At 46.2% G+C, this 18,560-nt stretch overlaps 1 protein-coding gene across 3 annotated transcripts in view; it reads left to right on the forward strand.

Annotated features, from left to right (window-relative positions):
* casd1 (CAS1 domain sialic acid O acetyltransferase 1) overlaps positions 1-18,560 on the forward strand; it is a 125,722-nt gene that overhangs the window by 96,998 nt on the left and 10,164 nt on the right. For all 3 annotated transcript variants that reach the window (XM_085988298.1, XM_085988295.1, XM_085988297.1), the window contains 3 exons: positions 3,139-3,295; positions 3,993-4,072; positions 17,395-17,496. In XM_085988298.1, the coding sequence (XP_085844424.1) occupies positions 3,139-3,295; positions 3,993-4,072; positions 17,395-17,496 (339 nt within the window). The remainder of the gene's footprint in view (positions 1-3,138; positions 3,296-3,992; positions 4,073-17,394; positions 17,497-18,560) is intronic.

The raw sequence follows: 18,560 nt of genomic DNA on the forward strand, positions 1-18,560 counted from the left end.
TGAGCCGCCACCTTGAACCGCTGCAGTCCGTTTGATGAAGGTACTCCCACAGTGCTGTTAGAAAGGGAGTTCCAGGATTTTGACAGTGACGATGAATTATCAGCAATGTATTTTCAAGTTAGGATGGTGTGTGACTTGGAGGGGAACTTGGAGATGGTGGTGTTCCTATGCGCTTGCTGCCCTTGTCCTTCTAGGTGGAAGAGGTCACGGGTTTGGGAGGTGCTGCCGAAGAAGTCTTGGCAAGTTGCTGCAGTGCATCTTGTAGATGATGCACACTGCAGCCATGGTATGCTGGTGGTGGAGGGAGTGAATATGTAAGGTGGTGGATAAGGGTGCCAATCAAGCGGGCTGCTTTGTCCTGGATGGTGTCGAGCTTCTGGAGTGTTGTTGGAGCTGCACTCATCCAGGCAAGTGGAGAGTATGCCATCACACTCCTTACTTGTGCCTTGTAGATGGTGGAAAGGCTTTGTGGAGTCAGGAGGTGAGACACTCGCCGCAGAATACCTAGCCTCTGATCTGTTGTTGCCACAGTATTTGTGACAAGTCCAGTTCAGTTTCTGGTCAATGGTGACTCCCAGGATGATGATGGTGGGGGATTCAGCGATGGTAATCCCATTGAATGTCAAGGGGCGGTGGTTAGATTCTCACTTGTTGGAGATAGCCATTGCCCGGCACTTGTGTGGCGCAGATGTTACCTGCCATTTATAAGCCCAAGCCTGAACGTTGTCCAGGTCTTGCGGGCATGGACTGCTTCATTATCTGAGGAGTTGGGAATGGCACTGAACACTGCAGTCATCAGCGAACATCCCCACTTCTGACCTTATGTTAGAGGGAAGGTCATTGATGAAGCAGCTGAAGATGGTTGGGCCTAGGACACTGCCCTGAGGAACTTGTGCAGCAATGTCCTGGGGCTGTGATGATTGACCTCCAACCACCACAACCATCTTCCTTTGTGCTAGGTATGATTTCAGCCAGTGGAGAGATTTCCCCCCGATTCCCATTGACTTCAGTTTTACTAGGGCTCCTTGATGCCGCACTCGGCCAAATGCTGCCTTGATGTCAAGGGCAGTCACTCTCACCTCACCTCTGGAATTCAGCTCCTTTGTCCATGTTTGGACCAAGGCTGTAATGATGTCAGGAGCCGAGTGGTCTTGGCTGAACCCAAACTGGGCATCAATGAGCCGGTTATTGGTGAGTAAGTGCCGCTTGATAGCACTGTCGATGACACCTTCTATCACTTCGCTGATGATTGAGAGTAGACTGATGGGGCGGTAATTGGCCGGATTGGATTTGTCTTTTTTGTGGACAGTACATACCTGGGCAGCTTTCCACTTTGTGAGATAGATGTCAGTGTTGTAGCTGTACTGGAACAGCTTGGCTAGAGGCATGGCAAATTCTCGAGCACAAGTCTTGAGCACGACAGCCGGGATGTTGTCGGGGCCCATAGCCTTTGCTGTATCGACACTGCTCAGCCATTTCATGATATCACGTGGAGTGAATCGAATTGGCTGAAGACTGACTTCTGTGATGGTGGGGACCTTGGGAGGAGGCCGATATGGATCATCCATTTGGCACTTCTGGCTGAAGATGGTTGCAAATGCTTCAGCCTTGTCTTTTGCACTCAAGTGCTGGACTCCACTATCATTGAGGATGGGAATATTCATGGAGCCGCCTCCTCCTGTTAGTTGTTTAATGCTCCACCACCATTCACGACTGGATGTGGCCGGACTGCAGAGCTTTGATCTGACCCGTTGATTGTGGGATCGCTTAGCCCTGTCCATAGCATGCTGCTTCTGCTTAAGCTTCCCATTTTTGTCTTATTCTACCCTGTATGCCCCTTTGACATCCAGGGGGCTCTAGATTTGGGAGTCCTAACATTTTTCTTTGTGGGAACATATTTGCTCTGAACTCTCACTATCTACTCCTTGAATGTCTCCCACAGCTCTGATACTGATTTAGCTTCAAGTAGCTATTTCTAGTCAACTTTTGCTAAATCACATCTCGGCTTAGATGTGATTGAAAATCCCCAATTGAAAATTTTTCCACCTGGTCTATCTTTGTCCTTTTCCAAAACTACGCTAAATCTAACTGAATTATGATCACTACCACCAAAATGCTCTCCCACTGATACCCTTGCCACCTGCCCAGCTTCATTCCCTAAAACTAAGTGCAGAGCCCCCCCCCCCCCCCGCACCTCTCTTGTTGGGCTTGCTACGTACTGGCTAAAAAAGTTCTGCTGAATGCATTTTAAGAATTCTGCGCCCTCTATACCTTTAACACTGATTTTATCCCAGTCACTGTTTGAGTAGTTAAAATCCCCTACCATCCTATTGTCTTTGCACTTCTCAGAAATCTGCCTACAATTTACTTTGTGAAAAAGCAAGTTTTATCCGCACTTGAATTGTAATGAAAAGTTATGGGGTGACCGTGGGCACTTCTCGGGGAATGTGGTAAACCCTTCTCTAGCAGTAGTTTTGTTGCAAGTCAAAACATGCTCTGATATTGATCCAGAGCCTAATGTCCAGTGTACTGTACTCGTATAAAAATAATGGCACACTTTTTGCTTGACAGTCTGTCATTTTGTTTTTGGAGCTTCCCTAGTGACTTAATGGGTAAATGTATTGCTTCTTGTAATACTGAGCCATACAAACCAGAATGGCCCAGGTTAAATCCTTGGTGCTTGGCTGACTTGGATGATGTCAATTGGGATGCTACATTTGGCCTCGGAACCCTGAGCTAGGGAGGGGAACTCGACCATGGTTTTTAAGATCCCAGAAAAATAAAAAACTGCAAATACTAAAAACCCAGAAAAAGAGGAAATGCTAGAAATGCACACTGGTCCATTAGCTTCTGAAAAGAGAAAAGACCGGTTAATGTTTCAGTTGTGAACCTTTATCAGAAGAGCAGGGAAGTAAATTAGAGGTGGGGGAGTGAACAAAAATTAGTGAAAATACTGCTGAGTTTTTTTTTAAAAACCCTGTCTCAAAATACTGAGATTCATGTTCATTATTCCCAACTACCTCTGTTTGCAAAGGAATTGTTTATATTGAGGGTGTACATAAATCGATGTTGTCTGATATTTGTTAGCTTTGACAATGTGCTGGAAATTGTAATCTCTGATTTACCTATTTTTTGCAGATATTATTTCGTCTGAATTTCTTGGTGGTAGTGCTGTGCCTAGTAATGGATCGACCATATCAATTCTACTACTTTGTTCCATTAGTAACTTTCTGGTTTATGGTCATCTATGCCACTCTAGGCATTTGGCCTCAGACTGGCAAGAAAGATGAAAATGGTATAGTACTTGTTTATGTTGTAAAGTACAATACTCACTTTAATCCACAACTTGCACCATTAAGTGGGCAGGGCAGGGCAGGTCAGAAACTTGGGCATCGCAGATACAAAGTGTTCTGATAGTTTTATTTCTTCAGGGAGGTTGTGCAGTATCAGCCAATGAAAGCACAGGTCCCAGAAGTGTGAAATGTCAACTAACGAAAACACTTGCTGGTTCACTAGAGAGGAAACCATGATCTGAAGGCCACTTATGCTAATTGGCAGATAGATTTGAATAATGGGGAGGCAAGAACCCTCTGCCACCTGGGGATACATAATGTAACTGCCAGATCGCCAAGTTTCCCCAAATAATATTAGGGATAGCTACAAGTTCTGATAAAAATAAATGATTCTTGTATTCAAACAGGACAGATTCTCAAGCTTGCTACAATAAAATTGGCTGGGGATTATGCGGGTGGTGCTAGTGGAGGAGGAACTATTTAATAGCCTATATTCTTTCACAAAATGGTTATAGTGGTACGCAAGGCAAATGTTCACAAGTTAGCCAGTTGCACCAAATTGTGTTTAGCATCACTTGATAGTGCATGCATGGAATATTTTTAGCATTCAGTACATGTTTTCATAGTCCTTTATTGTTTTGCAATAATCTGAATTTATTAGTACACTGATCTAAAATAGAATGTTTTATTTTATTTCAGGTTCCTGTTCCCCCTATTGGGAAGTGGTGTTCAAACTGCTTGGTTTGTTTTTGTGTATATGCCTACTTGCAGCTTCTCGGGTTAGTGTTTATATTCTTCAAGTGAAAATTGTGAAAAGGTGGAGCTCACCATTTTTATTTCCAGATAGAGTAGAAGGGATTAAGTGTACTATTTGTAATCACCTTTTGTGGAAGAGGTGAGGAGTGGTGTGTTCTTGCATTGATCTATTGTCTGTCTGTCTGCCTGCACTAATTTGGAACTTCTAGTTTTGAAAAACACTACTGGACTGTCACACGACATAAAGTGATTGATTCTCAGATGCCAAATTCTTTTTTTTTAATGCACAGCAGGCACCCTAACTTTGAGAACTTCAATGTGTTTGAGGTTATCATTAAACTTCCAATAATGTTCAGGCTGCAACAACAGCAGATTCTTCCAGAACAAGGCTTTTTTTCTACAAATGTAATATTTAATTTTTTTTCAGTAAAAGATGATTGCAATTTTGTACTTCATTCTAAGAATGTTGAATTTGATTTGATTTTTCTAATTGTACTCTATAAATCATCATTAGAGATGTTTCTTGCAAAGAATCATCCTATTTGGCTACTTCTGCAGGTGATTTCAGGCACTATGTGCCAGCAGTGGGGATCCTGGGGGTTAAATTGGATAACCCCCCCCCCGCCCCGAAAACAGGCCTGGGGATCGCGGTCCGCAATTGACCCACGCCCGTTCATTGTGTTGCAGGCAGCACGTTAAATTCGTGCTGCCTACTGCTTTAAATGATTGCTGCGTGCAGCCAGCACTACCCGTGCTGTTTGTTGGCTGTATGCATCAGCAAGGGGCCCAATATCATGGGTGGCTAGCACTATCATAGAATCATAGAATGGTTACAGCACAGAAGGAGGTCATTCAACCCATCGATCCCGTGCTGGCTCTCTGCGAGAACTTCAGCTAGTCCCACTCCCCTGCCCTTTCCCTGTAGCCCTGCAAATTGTTTTCCTTTAGGTACTTATCCAATTCCCTTTTGAAAGCCACAGTTGAATCTGCTTCCATCACCCTCTCGGACAGTGCATTCCAGATCCTAACTACTCGCTGCGTAAAGAGGTTTTTCCTCTTGTCGTCTTTGGTTCTTCTGCCAGTCACCTTAAATCTGTGACCGCTGGTTCTCGACCCTTCTGCCAATGGGAACAGTTTCCTCTCTATCTAGACCCCTTGTGATTTTGAACACCTCTAGCAAATCTCCTCTCAACCGTCTCTGCTCTAAGGAGAACAACCCCAGCTTCTCCTGTCTATCCACATAACTGAAGTCCCTCATTCCTGGAACCATTCTTGTAAATCTTTTCTACACCCTCTCTAAGGCCTTCACATCCTTCCTAAAGTGCAGTGCCCAGAATTGGACACAATACTCTAGTTGAGGCCAAACCAGTGTTTTATAAAGGTTCATCATAACTCCCTTGCTTTTGTACACCATGGGCAGGATTTTATCAGTGGGGCGGGACTGCTGGTTGTCGCGTTTCAGTGCCACCCCCAACAACGTCCGGCCAACCCATGCTATTTTCACTTGATTGACCTTGTTAAGCCCGCCCTGCAGGTTTAGCAGGCAAATTAAGGGAAAGCCGGTAACAGAGGACGTCAGCGTATGACATTTCATTTGTCAAAACAATTTTGACAGATGAATTGTCAGCATTTGACAGCTTAGAGAAGCTGTCAAACACTGACAATCTTTGTTTTATGGTGAGCCCTTGTACTGAAGGCTCACCAAAACCTACTTCCTCCGCAGAAATCAGATGGCTACTGCATCTGAGAATGCAACAGCCATTCTGTCATCTCTGCCATTGAGATGATGCACCTCCGGATCCCCAAGGGTTGAAGCCTGCAGGAAGAAGCAAAGGTAAGTAAACTTTTTCTAACACTTTACACTCGCCTCTCATACTTACCTCTCCATACTTGCACCCATCACTCACCTCCACAGCGGACTTTTCGATCCCTCTCACCCCCGCAGACCCACTGCTCGCCTCGCTGACCCTGGCGGGGTTTCCTGACGTCGGGAAGTCTGCACTTGCAGGGGTAAAATTGGGATAAGCCTCTTGACTGCCTGTTAACTACCTGTTAACAGGCAGTTAATTGGCTGTAAGCCCCTACCCACCTCGAGGAGACGGTTCCCTGCGCGAGTCAGGGTCCCGCCTCCCAGGAAGATGGCACGGAGGCGGGTTGGGAGCGGGTTCAGCACCTGCTCCCAGTTTCTGCCATTTTCCCGGCATTCCCACCTCCCCATGGCTGGCAAAATTCCCCCCATGTCTCTATTTACGAAGCCCAGGATCCCGTGTGCTTTTTTAACCACTTTCTCAACCTGCCCTGCCGCCTTCATCGATTTGTGCACATAGACCCCCAGGTCTCTCTGTTCATGTACCCCCTTTTAGAATTATACCCCCTTTAGAATTATTGCCCCTCGTTCTTCCTTCCAAAATGTATCACATCACACTTTTCTGCGTTAAATTTCAGCTGCCACGTGTCCGTCCATTCCACCAACCTGTTTGTCCTCTTGAAGTCTATCACTATCCTCCTCACTGTTCACTATACTTCCAAGTTTTGTATCCTCTGCAAATTTTTAAATTGTGCCCTGTACTCCCAAGTCCAAGTCATTGATATATATCAAGAAAAGCAGTGGTCCAATACTGACCCTGGGGAACACGACTGTGTACCTTCCTCCAGTCCGAAAAACAACCGTTCACCACTACTCTCTGTATCCTGTCACTTAGCTATTTCGTATCCATGCTGCCACTGTCCCTTTTATTCCATGGGCTTCAACTTTGCTGGCAAGCCTATTAGTTAGCACTTTATCAAATGCATTTTGGAAGTCCATGTACACCACATCAACCGCATTGCCCTCATCAACACTCTGTTAACTCATCAAAAAACTCAGTCAAGTTAGTTAAACACAATTTGCCTTTAACATCTGTACTGGCTCCCCTTAATTAACCCACACTTGTCCAAGTGACTGTTAATTTTGTCCCGGATTATGGTTTCTAAAAGCTTCCCCACTACCGAGGTCAAACTGACTGGCCTTTAGTTGCTGGGTTTATCCTTGCATCATTTTTTTGGACAAGGGTGTAACATTTGCAATTCTTAAGTCCTCTGGCACCACCCCTGTATCTAAGGAGGATTGGAAGATTATGGCCAGTACCTCTGCAATTTCCACCTTTACTTCCCTTTGCATCCTAGGATGCATCCCATCCAGTCCTGGTGACTTATCTACATTAAGTACAGCCAGCCTTTCTAGTACTTCCTCTTTATCAATTTCTATCCCATCCAGTATCTCAAACTACCCCTTGTTTCACTATGACTTTGGCAGCATTTTCTTCCTTGGTAAAGACAGATGCAAAGTACTCATTAGTACCTCAGCCATTCCCTCTGCCTCCAAGCTTAGGTCTCCTTTTTGGTCCCTAATTGGCCCCACCCCCCTTACTACCCGTTTACTATTTATATGCCTATAGAAGACTTTTGGATTGCCTTTTATGTTAGCTGCCAATCTATTCTCATACTCTCTCTTTGCTACTTTTATTTCCTTTTTCACTTCTCCTCTGAACTTTCTATATTCAGCCTGGTTCTCACTTGTATTCTCAACCTGACATCTGTCATATGCCCCCTTTTTCTGCATTATCTTGCTCTCTTTCATCATCCAGGGAGCTCTGACTTTGGTTGCCCTAATTTCCTCATGGGAATGTACCTCGACTGTACCTGAAGCATCTCCTCTTTAAAGGCAGCCCATTGTTCGATTACAATTTTCACAGAATCACAGAAACCCCACAGTGCAGGTAGAGGCCATTTCGGCCCATCAAGCCTGCACCGACACATATCCCACCCGATCCCCGTAACCCCTGCACCAACACACATCCCACCCTATCCCCGTATTTAATCCCCCTAACACTAAGGGTCAATTTATCATAGCCAATCAACCTAACCACATCTTTGGACTGTGGGAGGAAACCGGAGCACCCGGAGGAAACCCACGCAAACACGGGGAGAATGTGCAAACTCCACACAGACAGTCACCCGAGGCCGGATTCGAACCCGGGTCCCTGGCGCTGTGAGGCAACAGTGCTAACCACTATGCCACCGTGCCGCCTGACAATCTTTGATTAAATTTTACCCGGACCAGATCCGTTCTCAACCCACTGAAATTGGCCTTCCAATTTAGTATTTTTACTCTAGATTGCTTCCTGTCCTGTTCCATAGCTAATCTAAACCTTATGATACTGTGATCACTGTTCCCTAAATGTTCCCCTACTGACACTTGCTCCACCTCATTTGCCAGAACCAGATCCAACAATGCCTCCTTCCTCGTTGGGCCGGAAACATACTGATCAAGAAAGTTCTCCTGAACACACTTCAGAAATTCTTCCCCCTCTCTGCCCTTTACACTATTACTATCCCAGTCTATATTTGGATAGTTGGAATTCTGCTATTATTACTACTCTATAGTTCTTGTACCTCTCTCTAATTTCCCTACAAATTTGCTCCTCTATACCCTTCCCACTACTTGGTGGCCTATAGAATACATTTAGTAGTGTAATGGCACCTCTATTGTTTCTTAACTCTAACCAAATAGATTCTGTCCTTGACCCTTCCAGGATATCCTCTCTCTCCAGCACTGTAATATTCTCCTTAATCAATACTGTCACCCCACCTCCTTTCTTTCCTGAACACCTTGTACCCAGGAATATTTAGTACCCAATCCTGCCTTTTGTTAAGCCAGGTCTCTGTTTTCACCACGACATCATATTCCCATGTGGCTATTTGCGCCTGCAGCTCACCAACTTTATTTACCATGCTTCGTGCGTTTACACACATGCACTGTAAACCTATCTTAGACCTTGTATTCTCTTAGTCTGACTCCACTTAATACCGTACTGTTTCTTATTCTAGTGCTATCTGTCTCTCCCAATCCTTTGTGCGCCTTGTTTCTCCTTTCTAATGCTACATCCTGGCGCCCATCCCCTGCCAAATTAGTTTAAACTCTCTCCAAATGCACTACTTAAAGGCAGCCTGCACCTCTTAAAAGTGGCTGCAAGAAGTGGTGGGAGTCATTTCAAAATGAATCTTGTTCTGTGATACTTTGAAGAATGGCTGAACAAATAAGAGTGAGCGCCAACATTTTCTGACAATGCACTAGAGGTCTTGGTACAAGACGTGGAGAGAAGGAGAGACATCCTGTATCCACAGGGGGTTGGGGGGAGGCGGATCCACAGAAGTTTCTCCAAACATAATGCTCAGGAGCCAGTGGGGAAAAAATAGTGGCGGAGGTCAATGCCAGGAGCGTCGCTTCAAGAACATGGATGCTGTGCAGAAAGAAGTTTAATGATCCGACACGAGTTATCAAGGTTAATGAGTTTAATCTTCAAATGGCATATCCTACCAAATGCACTAATAGCCTCATCCACTGCTCAACTCACTACACCCCCCTCACCCACCTACCAACAATCTCTATCAATCAGGACTTAGCCCTTCAATTCATACGGTTCACCTTACCCTCCCATACTTAGGACTGTTGGAAACCTCGCACGCACAGCTCACACACACTGGCAGCTATTCAACCATAACAGCCTCATCACCCAAATGTATTGCAGGACACTCATTGACACACTTCCTCTTTCTTGCAGGCTACAGAAGAAGACTGGGTATACACAGCCAAGTGCTTGGTGCACTGGAATGCCTGCAAGAAAGTCTGCGCACAATGTCAAGGAGCATGGAGGAGTCCAGCTCCAACTTGGCACAGGGCATTGCGCAGAGCTTGAAGCCTATCCTTTCCAACATGGAACGGATGGTCACCTCCCTCAGCGCACCTGTAGAATCCACCATGATGCAGCGTCTGATGGCTGATATCACAGCTTCTATTTCAGCGCAAACAGCTTCCATAGGTCTGAGTGCTGCAGCTCAGACTGGTGCCATCGTGGCGCTGTCTATCACTGTTCAAAGGGGCTTCCAGGGCATCACAGCAGTCCATTAATCTGTTCTATTGATCAGTGGGATTGCTGAGGCACCGCCGCAGGAGAGTGGCAGTGGAGCACGAACCTGCTGTCCTCTCTCAGGATGAAGGCATTCTTGCTCCCACCTCAGCCACTCTGCCAGTGTCCTTGCCATTGCCTGTCAACCAGCCATCCCAGGCTGAGATGGTACAGTCTGAAGCTGGGGCCTCTAGGCCCAGAGCTGCTCAAGGTCGCCCTCCAAGGCCCTCTGCAGTCTCCTCAATTGAAGGTCAGCAGCCTTCCACCACCAATGCTGCAGCCACTGGGGAAGCACCTCATAGGAATACAAGGATAGGCAAAGGCACATGGAAGATGGGCACTAAGCAAATGCACAAGGGTAATTAGTTTAATTTTGTATGCATTATATAATGGGTGAATTTATAAAACTGGATTTGAATTTACATTTTCTGGTTGTTTTTATTTTTGTGTTGTTAGAAGGAGGACGGTCAGTGATAGAGGAAAGGTAAGGTGCGTGGTACTGTTGGTGAATGGGGAAGTGTGGTTCAGGTTACTGGTATCGCTCATGAATAATGTGATCACGTAGCGCCTGGACAGAAAGGGGCTGTCTACATTGTAGCCTCTCTTCCTCATCCTGTTCCTCTTCCAACACTTCCTCTTCCTCCTCCTCCTCCTCCTCAGCTTCTAACCTGATAGATGGTAGCAAAGGCTGTTCCCTCGTAATGGCCAGGTTGTGCAGCATGCAGCATACTATCACAATTCTTGATACCCACTCAGCTGAGTACTGCAGGGCTCCTCCAGAGTGGTCCAGGCAGTGGAAGTGTTGCTTGAGGATGCCAATGGTGTGCTCGCACCACCTGCTTGTCTCTGGCCAAAGAGAACGAGATGTACGTGTTTCTCTTTGTATAGAGAACCTCAGTGACTTCCCTTATTCAGCAATGCACTGCAAATTGCAATATTTTTTTTTAAATCCGTGTATGGGATGTGGGCGTCGCTGGCAAGGCCAGCATTTATTGCCCATCCCTAATTGCCCTCGAGAAGGTGGTGGTGAGCCGCCGCCTTGAACCGCTGCAGTCCGTGTGGTGAAGGTATACCCACAATGCTGTTGGGTAGGGAGTTCCAGGATTTTGACCCAGCGACGATGAAGGATCGGCGATATACTTCTAAGTCAGGATGGTGGGGAACTTGGAGGTGGTGGTGTTCCCATGCGCCTGCTGCCCTTGTCGTTCTAGGTGCAAGAGGTTGCGGTTTTGGGAGGTGCTGCCAAAGAAGCCTTGGCGAGTTGCTGCACTGCATCTTGTAGATGGTACACACTGCAGCCACGGTACGCTGGTAGTGGAGGAAGTGAATGTTTAAGGTGGTAGATGGGATGCCAATCAAGCGGGCTGCTTTGTCCTGGATGGTGTCGAGCTTCTTGAGTGTTGTTGGAGCTGTACTCATCCAGGCAAGTGGCGAGTATTCCATCACACTCCTTACTTGTGCCTTGTAGATGGTGGAAAGGCTTTGGGGAGTCCGGAAGTGCGACACTCGCCGCAGAATACCCAGCCTCTGACCTCTTGTTGTCACAGTATTTATGTGGCTGGTCCAGTTAAGTTTCTGGTCAAAGTTCCAGGATGTTGATAGTGGGGGATTCGGCGATGGTAATGCTATTGAATGTCAAGTGGCGGTGGTTAGACTCTCGTTTGTTGGAGATGGTCATTGCCTGGCACTTCTGTGGCGCGAATGTTACCTGCCACTTATCAGCCTAAGCTTGAACGTCATCCAGGTCTTGTTGCATGCGGGCATAGACTGCTTCATTATGAGGAGTTGTGAATGGCACTGAACACTGTGCAGTCATCAGTGAACATCCCCATTTCTGACCTTATGTTGGAGGGAAGGTCATTGATGAAGCAGCTGAAGATGGTTGGGCCTAGGACACTGCTCTGAGGAACTCCTGCAACAATATCCTGGGGCTGTGATGATTGACTTTCAATCGCCACAACCATATTTCTTCGTGCTAGGTATGACTCCAGCCAATGGAGCATTTTCCCCCCGATTCCCATTGACTTCAGTTTTACTAGGACTCCTTCATGCCACACTCGGTCAATTGCTTCCTTGATGTCAAGGGTAGTCACTCTCGCCTCACCTTTCAAATCATGCTCCTTTGTCCATGTTTGGACCAAGGCTGTAATGAGGTCTGGAGCCGAGTGGTCCTGGCGGAACCCAAACTGGGCATCAGTGAGCAGGTTATTGGTAAGTGCTGCTTGATAGCACTGTCGGTGACACCTTCCTTCACTTTGCTGATGATTGAGAGTAGACTGATGGGGTGGTAATTGGCTGGATTGGATTTGTCCTGCTTCTTGTGGACAGGACATACCTGGGCAGTTTTCCACATTGTCGGATAGATACCAGTGTTGCAGCTGTACTGGAACAGCTTGGCTAGAGGCGCAGCTAGTTCTGGAGCACAAGTCTTCCGCACGATAGCCAGGATGTTGTCAGGGCCCATAGCCTTTGCTGTATCCAGTGTGCTCAGCCGTTTCTTGATATCACGTGGAGTGAATCGAATTGGTTCAAGACTGGCTTCTGTAATGGTGGGGACCTCAGGAGGAGGCCGATATGGATCATCCACTCGGCACTTCTGGCTGAAGATGGTTGCAAACACTTCAACCTTGTCTTTTGCACTCACGTGCTGGGCTCCACCATCATTGAGGATAGAGTCATAGAGTTATACAGCACAGAAAGAGGCCCTTTGGCCCATCGTGTCCGCGCCAGCCATCAAGCCCTGTCTTCTAATCCCATTTTCCAGCACTTGGTCCGTAGCCTTGTATGCTATGGCGTTTCAAGTGCTCATCTAAATGCTTGTTGAATGTTGAGGGTTCCTGCCTCTCTACCACCCTTTCAGGCAGTGAGTTCCAGATTCCAACCACCCTCTGGGTGAAAAAGTTTTTCCTCAAATCCCCTCTAAACCTCCTGCCCCTTACCTTGAAACTATGCCCCCTGGTTATTGATCCCTCTACTAAGGGGAAATGTTCCTTTCTATCTACCCTATCTGCCCCATATAATTTTGTACACCTCAATCAGGTCCCCCCTCAGCCTTCTCTGCTCTAAGGAAAACAACCCCAGCCTGTCCAGTTTCTCTTCATAGCTGAAGCGCTCCAGCCCAGGTAACATCCTGGTGAATCTCCTCTGCACCCTCTCCAATGCAATTACATCCTTCCTATAGTGTGGTGACCAGAACTGCACACAGTATTCCAGCTGTGGCCTAAGTAGCGTTTTGTACAGCTGCATCATAACCTCCCTGCTCTTGCCTTCATTAGCCAAGGCATAGAATATAAGTATCCCATATGCCTTTTTAATCACCTTATCTACCTGTCCTGCTGCCTTCAGGAATCTATGAACATGCATACCAAGGTTCCTCTGTCCCAGGATTCATGGAGCCTCCTCCTCCTGTTAGTTGTTTAATGGTCCACCACCATTCACGACTGGATGTGGCAGGACTACAGAGCTATGACCTGATCCGTTGATTGTGGGATCACTTAGCCCTGTCTATAGCTTGCTGCTTCCACTTATTAGAAGGCATGTAGCCCTGTGTTGCAGCTTCCCCAGGTTGGCACCTCATTTTTAGGTATGCCTGGTGCTGCTCCTGGCATGCTCTTCTACACTCCTTATTGAACCAGGGTTGGTCCCCGGGCTTAATGGTAGAGTGAGGCATATGCCGGGCCATGAGGTTACAAATTGTGGTGGAATACAATTCTGCTGCTGCTGATGGCTCACAGCGCCTCATGGATGCCCAGTTTTCAGCTGCTAGATCTGTTCTGAATCTATCCCATTTAGCACGGTGGTAGTGCCACACAACACGATGGAGGGTGTCCTCAGTGTGAAGATGGGACTTCGTCTCCACAATGACTGCGGTGGTCACTGCTACCAATACTGTCATGGACAGATGCATCTGTGACAGTTAGATTGGTGAGGTCGAGGTCAAGTAGGTTTGTACTCGTGTTGGTTCTCTCACCACCTGTCGCAGGCCCAGACTGGCAGTTATGTCCTTCAGGACTCAGCCAACTCGGTCAGTAGTGGTGCTACCAAGCCACCCTTGGTGATGGACATTGAAGTCCCCCAGCCAGAGTACATTCTGTACCCTTGCTACTCTGTGCTTCTTCCAAGTGGTGTTCAACATGGCGGAGTACTGATTCATCAGCTGAGGGAGGGCGGTAGGTGGTAATCAGCAGGAGGTTTGCTTGACCTGAAGCCATGAAACTTCATGGTGACCGGAGTCAATGTTGAGGACTCCCAGGGCCACTCCTTCCCGACTGTGGGAACAGTCCCGGTGGGACAGGACATACCCAGGGATGGTGATGGAGAAGTTTGGGACATTGGCTGAAAGGTATGATTCTGTGAGTATGACTATGTCAGGCTGTTGCTTGACTCGTCTGTGGTACAGCTCTCCCGATTTTGGCACAAGTCCCCAGAAGTTGGTGAGGAGGACTTTGCAGGGTTGACTGGGCTGGGTGTACCACTGCCGTGTCCATCGCTGGTGCCAAGGTCGATGCCGGGTGGTCCGTCCGGTTTCATTCTTATTTTGTTTCGTAGCAGTTTGTTACAACTGAGTGGCTTGCTTGGCCATTTCAGAGGGCAATTAAGAGTCATCCACATTGCTGTGGGTCTGGACGGCAGATTTCTTTCCCTAAAGGACAGTAGTGAACCAGATGGATTTTTATGACAATCCGATAGTCTCATAGTTACCATTACTGATACTAGCTTTTTATTCCAGATTTATTTAATTAACTGAATTGAAATTCCCCAGCTGCCGTGGTGGGATTTAAACTCACGTCTCTGGATCATTAGTCCAGGCCTCTGGATTACTAGCCCAGTGACGTTACCACTATGTTACCGTTTCCACAATGATGTTGCTAATATCTCCAGCAGCAGCCTGCTAGGAGCCAGACGCATAAAAGTTAAGTGCCACGGTCACCTTGACCATCACAGGCAATGCTGTTCTTGCCCAAGTTTAAGTCTGCAGATGTGGCTGGCTGATTTCACTCAGGACCGCTCGTGTGGAGCGAAGACATTTCAAGCATTGGTCCTCACTGAAGTTGAAGTAAGAGAATTGCTCCCTGAAGACCCTCAGTGGATATGGCCTCCTGCTGAGAGCCCTTCTTCCCCCTCCCCTCCTCCTCCTCCCCCCTCTTCTAGCAGCTTGTCCAGCTCTGTGTGGTCTTTCTTCAATCTCCCAGTCTGTTCAATTTCCAGAGGAAGCCCTACCAGGCCACCCATGTCTGGAAGCAACTTCTTTCAGCACAAGATTTTAAATGACCAAAAAAGTACTTCAGCACCAGCCAGATCACTCCCCCTGTAGACTATTGAAACTTCAGCCAAGTATAGGAAAGCTCCAAAAACACACAATTGCACCACCAGCCAGAAGAAACAATCCAGCAACTAGCCCGTAAGTACTTCATGATCCCTTTAAATAGTGCTGGTGGGGGTGCTTCATTTTTTAACGTTGTGTTCAGCTGTGCAAGGTTAAATGTTGGCTAGAGTGTGGAGTTCAAAAATGGCAGCGGTGGCTTCAAATCAGCGTTGCACACTGATTCACGTCCTCATCTCTGCTGTACATGTTGCCGGCGGCCGTTTGCCGCATGCACAAACCCCTTTACCAAGATGGCGTCCTTTTCCGCCGTAAGTGTGCATGCGCATCTCTGACCCCAGTTTCAAGAGTTATGTGGTCGCATAGCGCCTAAAAACAAGTGCTACAAGGCCCAATTTAGCCCACCCTATGTAGTAATAATTCACTTTCATTCATTTTTCCTTTTCATATATAATTATATATATAGCCTATGGTACAAGTCGCCCATGTGTATCGGCAAGTTCTCTGGCTATGTGAGGCATCACATGCACACTTCTAGCTTGGATTGTTTGTCAGAGATGATGGGGGGAAATTCAACTTAATTTTGCCAATATTTCGGGTGTCGAATTGTCATTGGTCCTGCAAATTTCGAGTCGCGGCCTCCCGCACCCAATCTGCCCTACAAGTAAGCTGGTTGCTATATTAGAAGTGGGTGCCTTTTAGATGTCCAGGTGGCCTGCCTGAAGCTGATGTTAAGCAGCTTGCATATGCAAATTGGGGTTCTAACACCTGGTGTAGAACCCTGATGCAAAATTTAGTTAGAAATAAGTGGAGCTTGTTCCATGCAAGTTTCCACCTAGTTGTGCTAGGTGTGAGTGGCCTAACCAGCAATCCTTTAAAGAACTGCTGTAGGTTGCTCAAGATATGGCCACAAAGGTTCCTCCTGGCTCCACTAAAATACTGTGTGCTGCTGCTGTCCTGTGCTTCTCTTCTCCCCGCCCCCCCCCCCCCCCCCAACCACACCGACCAAGCTACAGCATTGGAGCTGGCCAGAATTTGTCGAGAGTCGGCTCGGTGAGCTGCACCAGGCTGCCTAATTGACGCCCGCAGCTCGCCGGTTTCATTCAAATGAGGTACAATGCTGAATTTGGCTTGGGTCTTCTGGCGACTTCATCGGGCTTGCATTCTAATCACGCCAGAAACTGGCGCAAATTGATCTTCCTTTCTTCCCCCCGCCCCCCTCCTGTGACCGGAAACCCTAGCTGACTTTCTTCCCTTCCCCGACTCTTAATCCAAGGTTATAGAGGCCAATTGTACCATTCCCATTGTTGCCCAGGCTGATGAGAGATTGTGCAACTCAACACAAATCTGGGATCTTTTCTGGTCTGTGCAGTTCAGCTCCCCGCTGGCTTAAACAGCTGAGTGATTCCTCATTTTTGTTCACTTCTAATTTATTTTGTTTGTATTATTAAATTGAACCATTTCACACTCTAATATCTGCAGGGCCATTAGTTTAAAAGCAAATGAAGATGATCCAGAAAGCAACACCTTTGAGTGCTGTTACAACATTTTGCTAGAGAAGCAGTTACAGATATTTTCCTCTAAAAACGCTCAGTAACAAAAGAGACACTTAAAAGGGGTTTGCTAGGTCATTGTCTATTCCTTCATCTGCACATGAGTTTGTCACCTCAAACATGAGTTCTTGCCAAACTACTTTCTCATATCTTCTGGGTCATAAACACACATTCTGTGAACCATCATTGCTTTGGACCATGAAGGTGGAAAGTTATGTACTTAAATGTTAACTTACTGTCCCAATTACTTACCAAGTTTGAAATAGAATAAAGCTGTTCAAGTGAACTTTGTTTTATCAGGTGTGACGCAAGCTAGAAACCATACTTGCACATTTTAGTGCAAACAAGCACTGACCTGTGACTTAAGTTAACTTGCATTACGTTTCAACCAGACTTTCAGACACTGGATTTGTTCACACAGCATACAGGGAAGTTTACATTTATTCCATGTGTGATTGCTAAGCTAACCCGCTTAATACTGTGTTGAATGTCTAAGCACTGTTTGTTTTTGTTTATTTCAGAGTTCTTTTGAAAACGCTTTTTCAGTATGGCCAGTTTCAAAGCTATTTGAGTGGCAGGGATTCCTTCATGAATGGTGGTTTCGATGGAAGTTGGACCGCTTTGTATGTAACCTTGTATCAGCTGTCACATGATAAACCTCTTGTTTAAATGCTGTAGTGGTTGAATGATCTGAAAGTTAAAGGTTTAGTTCTTTCAGCAATAAACTTTGCATAAGGTTTTTTTTTGTTCTCGGCCACGTTATTACACATGCCTGCTTGTGTTTTTTTAATGTAGAAAAAGTCAAATTGTCAGTGTCCTAAATTAATCTGAATTTATAGACATGATGACTAAAATTAGTTAAACTGTTGATACAGTTTAGTCTTGTCCAGTATCAATTGAGTTATTGCAAAAATTACTAGGAATTAGAAGTTAAAAGGGAAGGGGCTGTATCTTCAAAATAAATGAAAAACAAACCAATTGTTTTAACTTGCAATGAACACTTTCAGTAGTAATTTATTTGTATTTTATGGTTAGTAATGTCTTTATTTTGTAACTTCTTGTATATTTGATTTACTTTTTTAATGTTCTGAAGCAGAGACCCTATAGGGAAAAAAAAAATAGATTAGACTGGGTTGTTGAGATGGATGTGAAATTTGTCCTCTTCTGAAAAGAATAAGGGGTCGATTTTCCCGAAGCTGTCGGGAAGAAGGCGGGACTTCAACTTTCGGGTTTTAGACCCGCCTACATCGCTATCCGGCCAATCTGCGCGATTTTCCCTTGATTGACCTTGTTAAGCCCGCCCAACGGGCTCAGCAGGCCAATTAAGGGCCACCCGGCAACAGGTGATGTCACAGACTGAAATTTCATCTGTCAAGAGTTCTTGACAGATGAAATATCAGTGTCTCACAGCTGTTTGAAGCTGTGAAACACTGACAGTCTGAGTTCCAGCCTGAGTCCTTCTGCACAGACTCAGTTAGAACTCTCAGCAGCACTCCAAGCTGAAGGCTGTCACTTTTCACAGATCGCAGCCGTTCAGCTTTAAGTGCCGGCTGAGTGATGGGCTCCGGACGCCTACAGGAAGAAAGGCTGTTAAGGTAAGTACAAGTAAGTAAAAGTTCTTTACACACTTCAGACACACCAAACACACTTTTGCACTCATGCACCCATCGCACACCTGAACACTGAC

This window comes from Somniosus microcephalus, chromosome 5 (genome assembly GCF_052327205.1).
Source record: "Somniosus microcephalus isolate GS21.2 chromosome 5, FLI_Smic_1.0, whole genome shotgun sequence".
In the NCBI taxonomy this organism is placed as follows: Eukaryota; Metazoa; Chordata; class Chondrichthyes; order Squaliformes; family Somniosidae; genus Somniosus; species Somniosus microcephalus.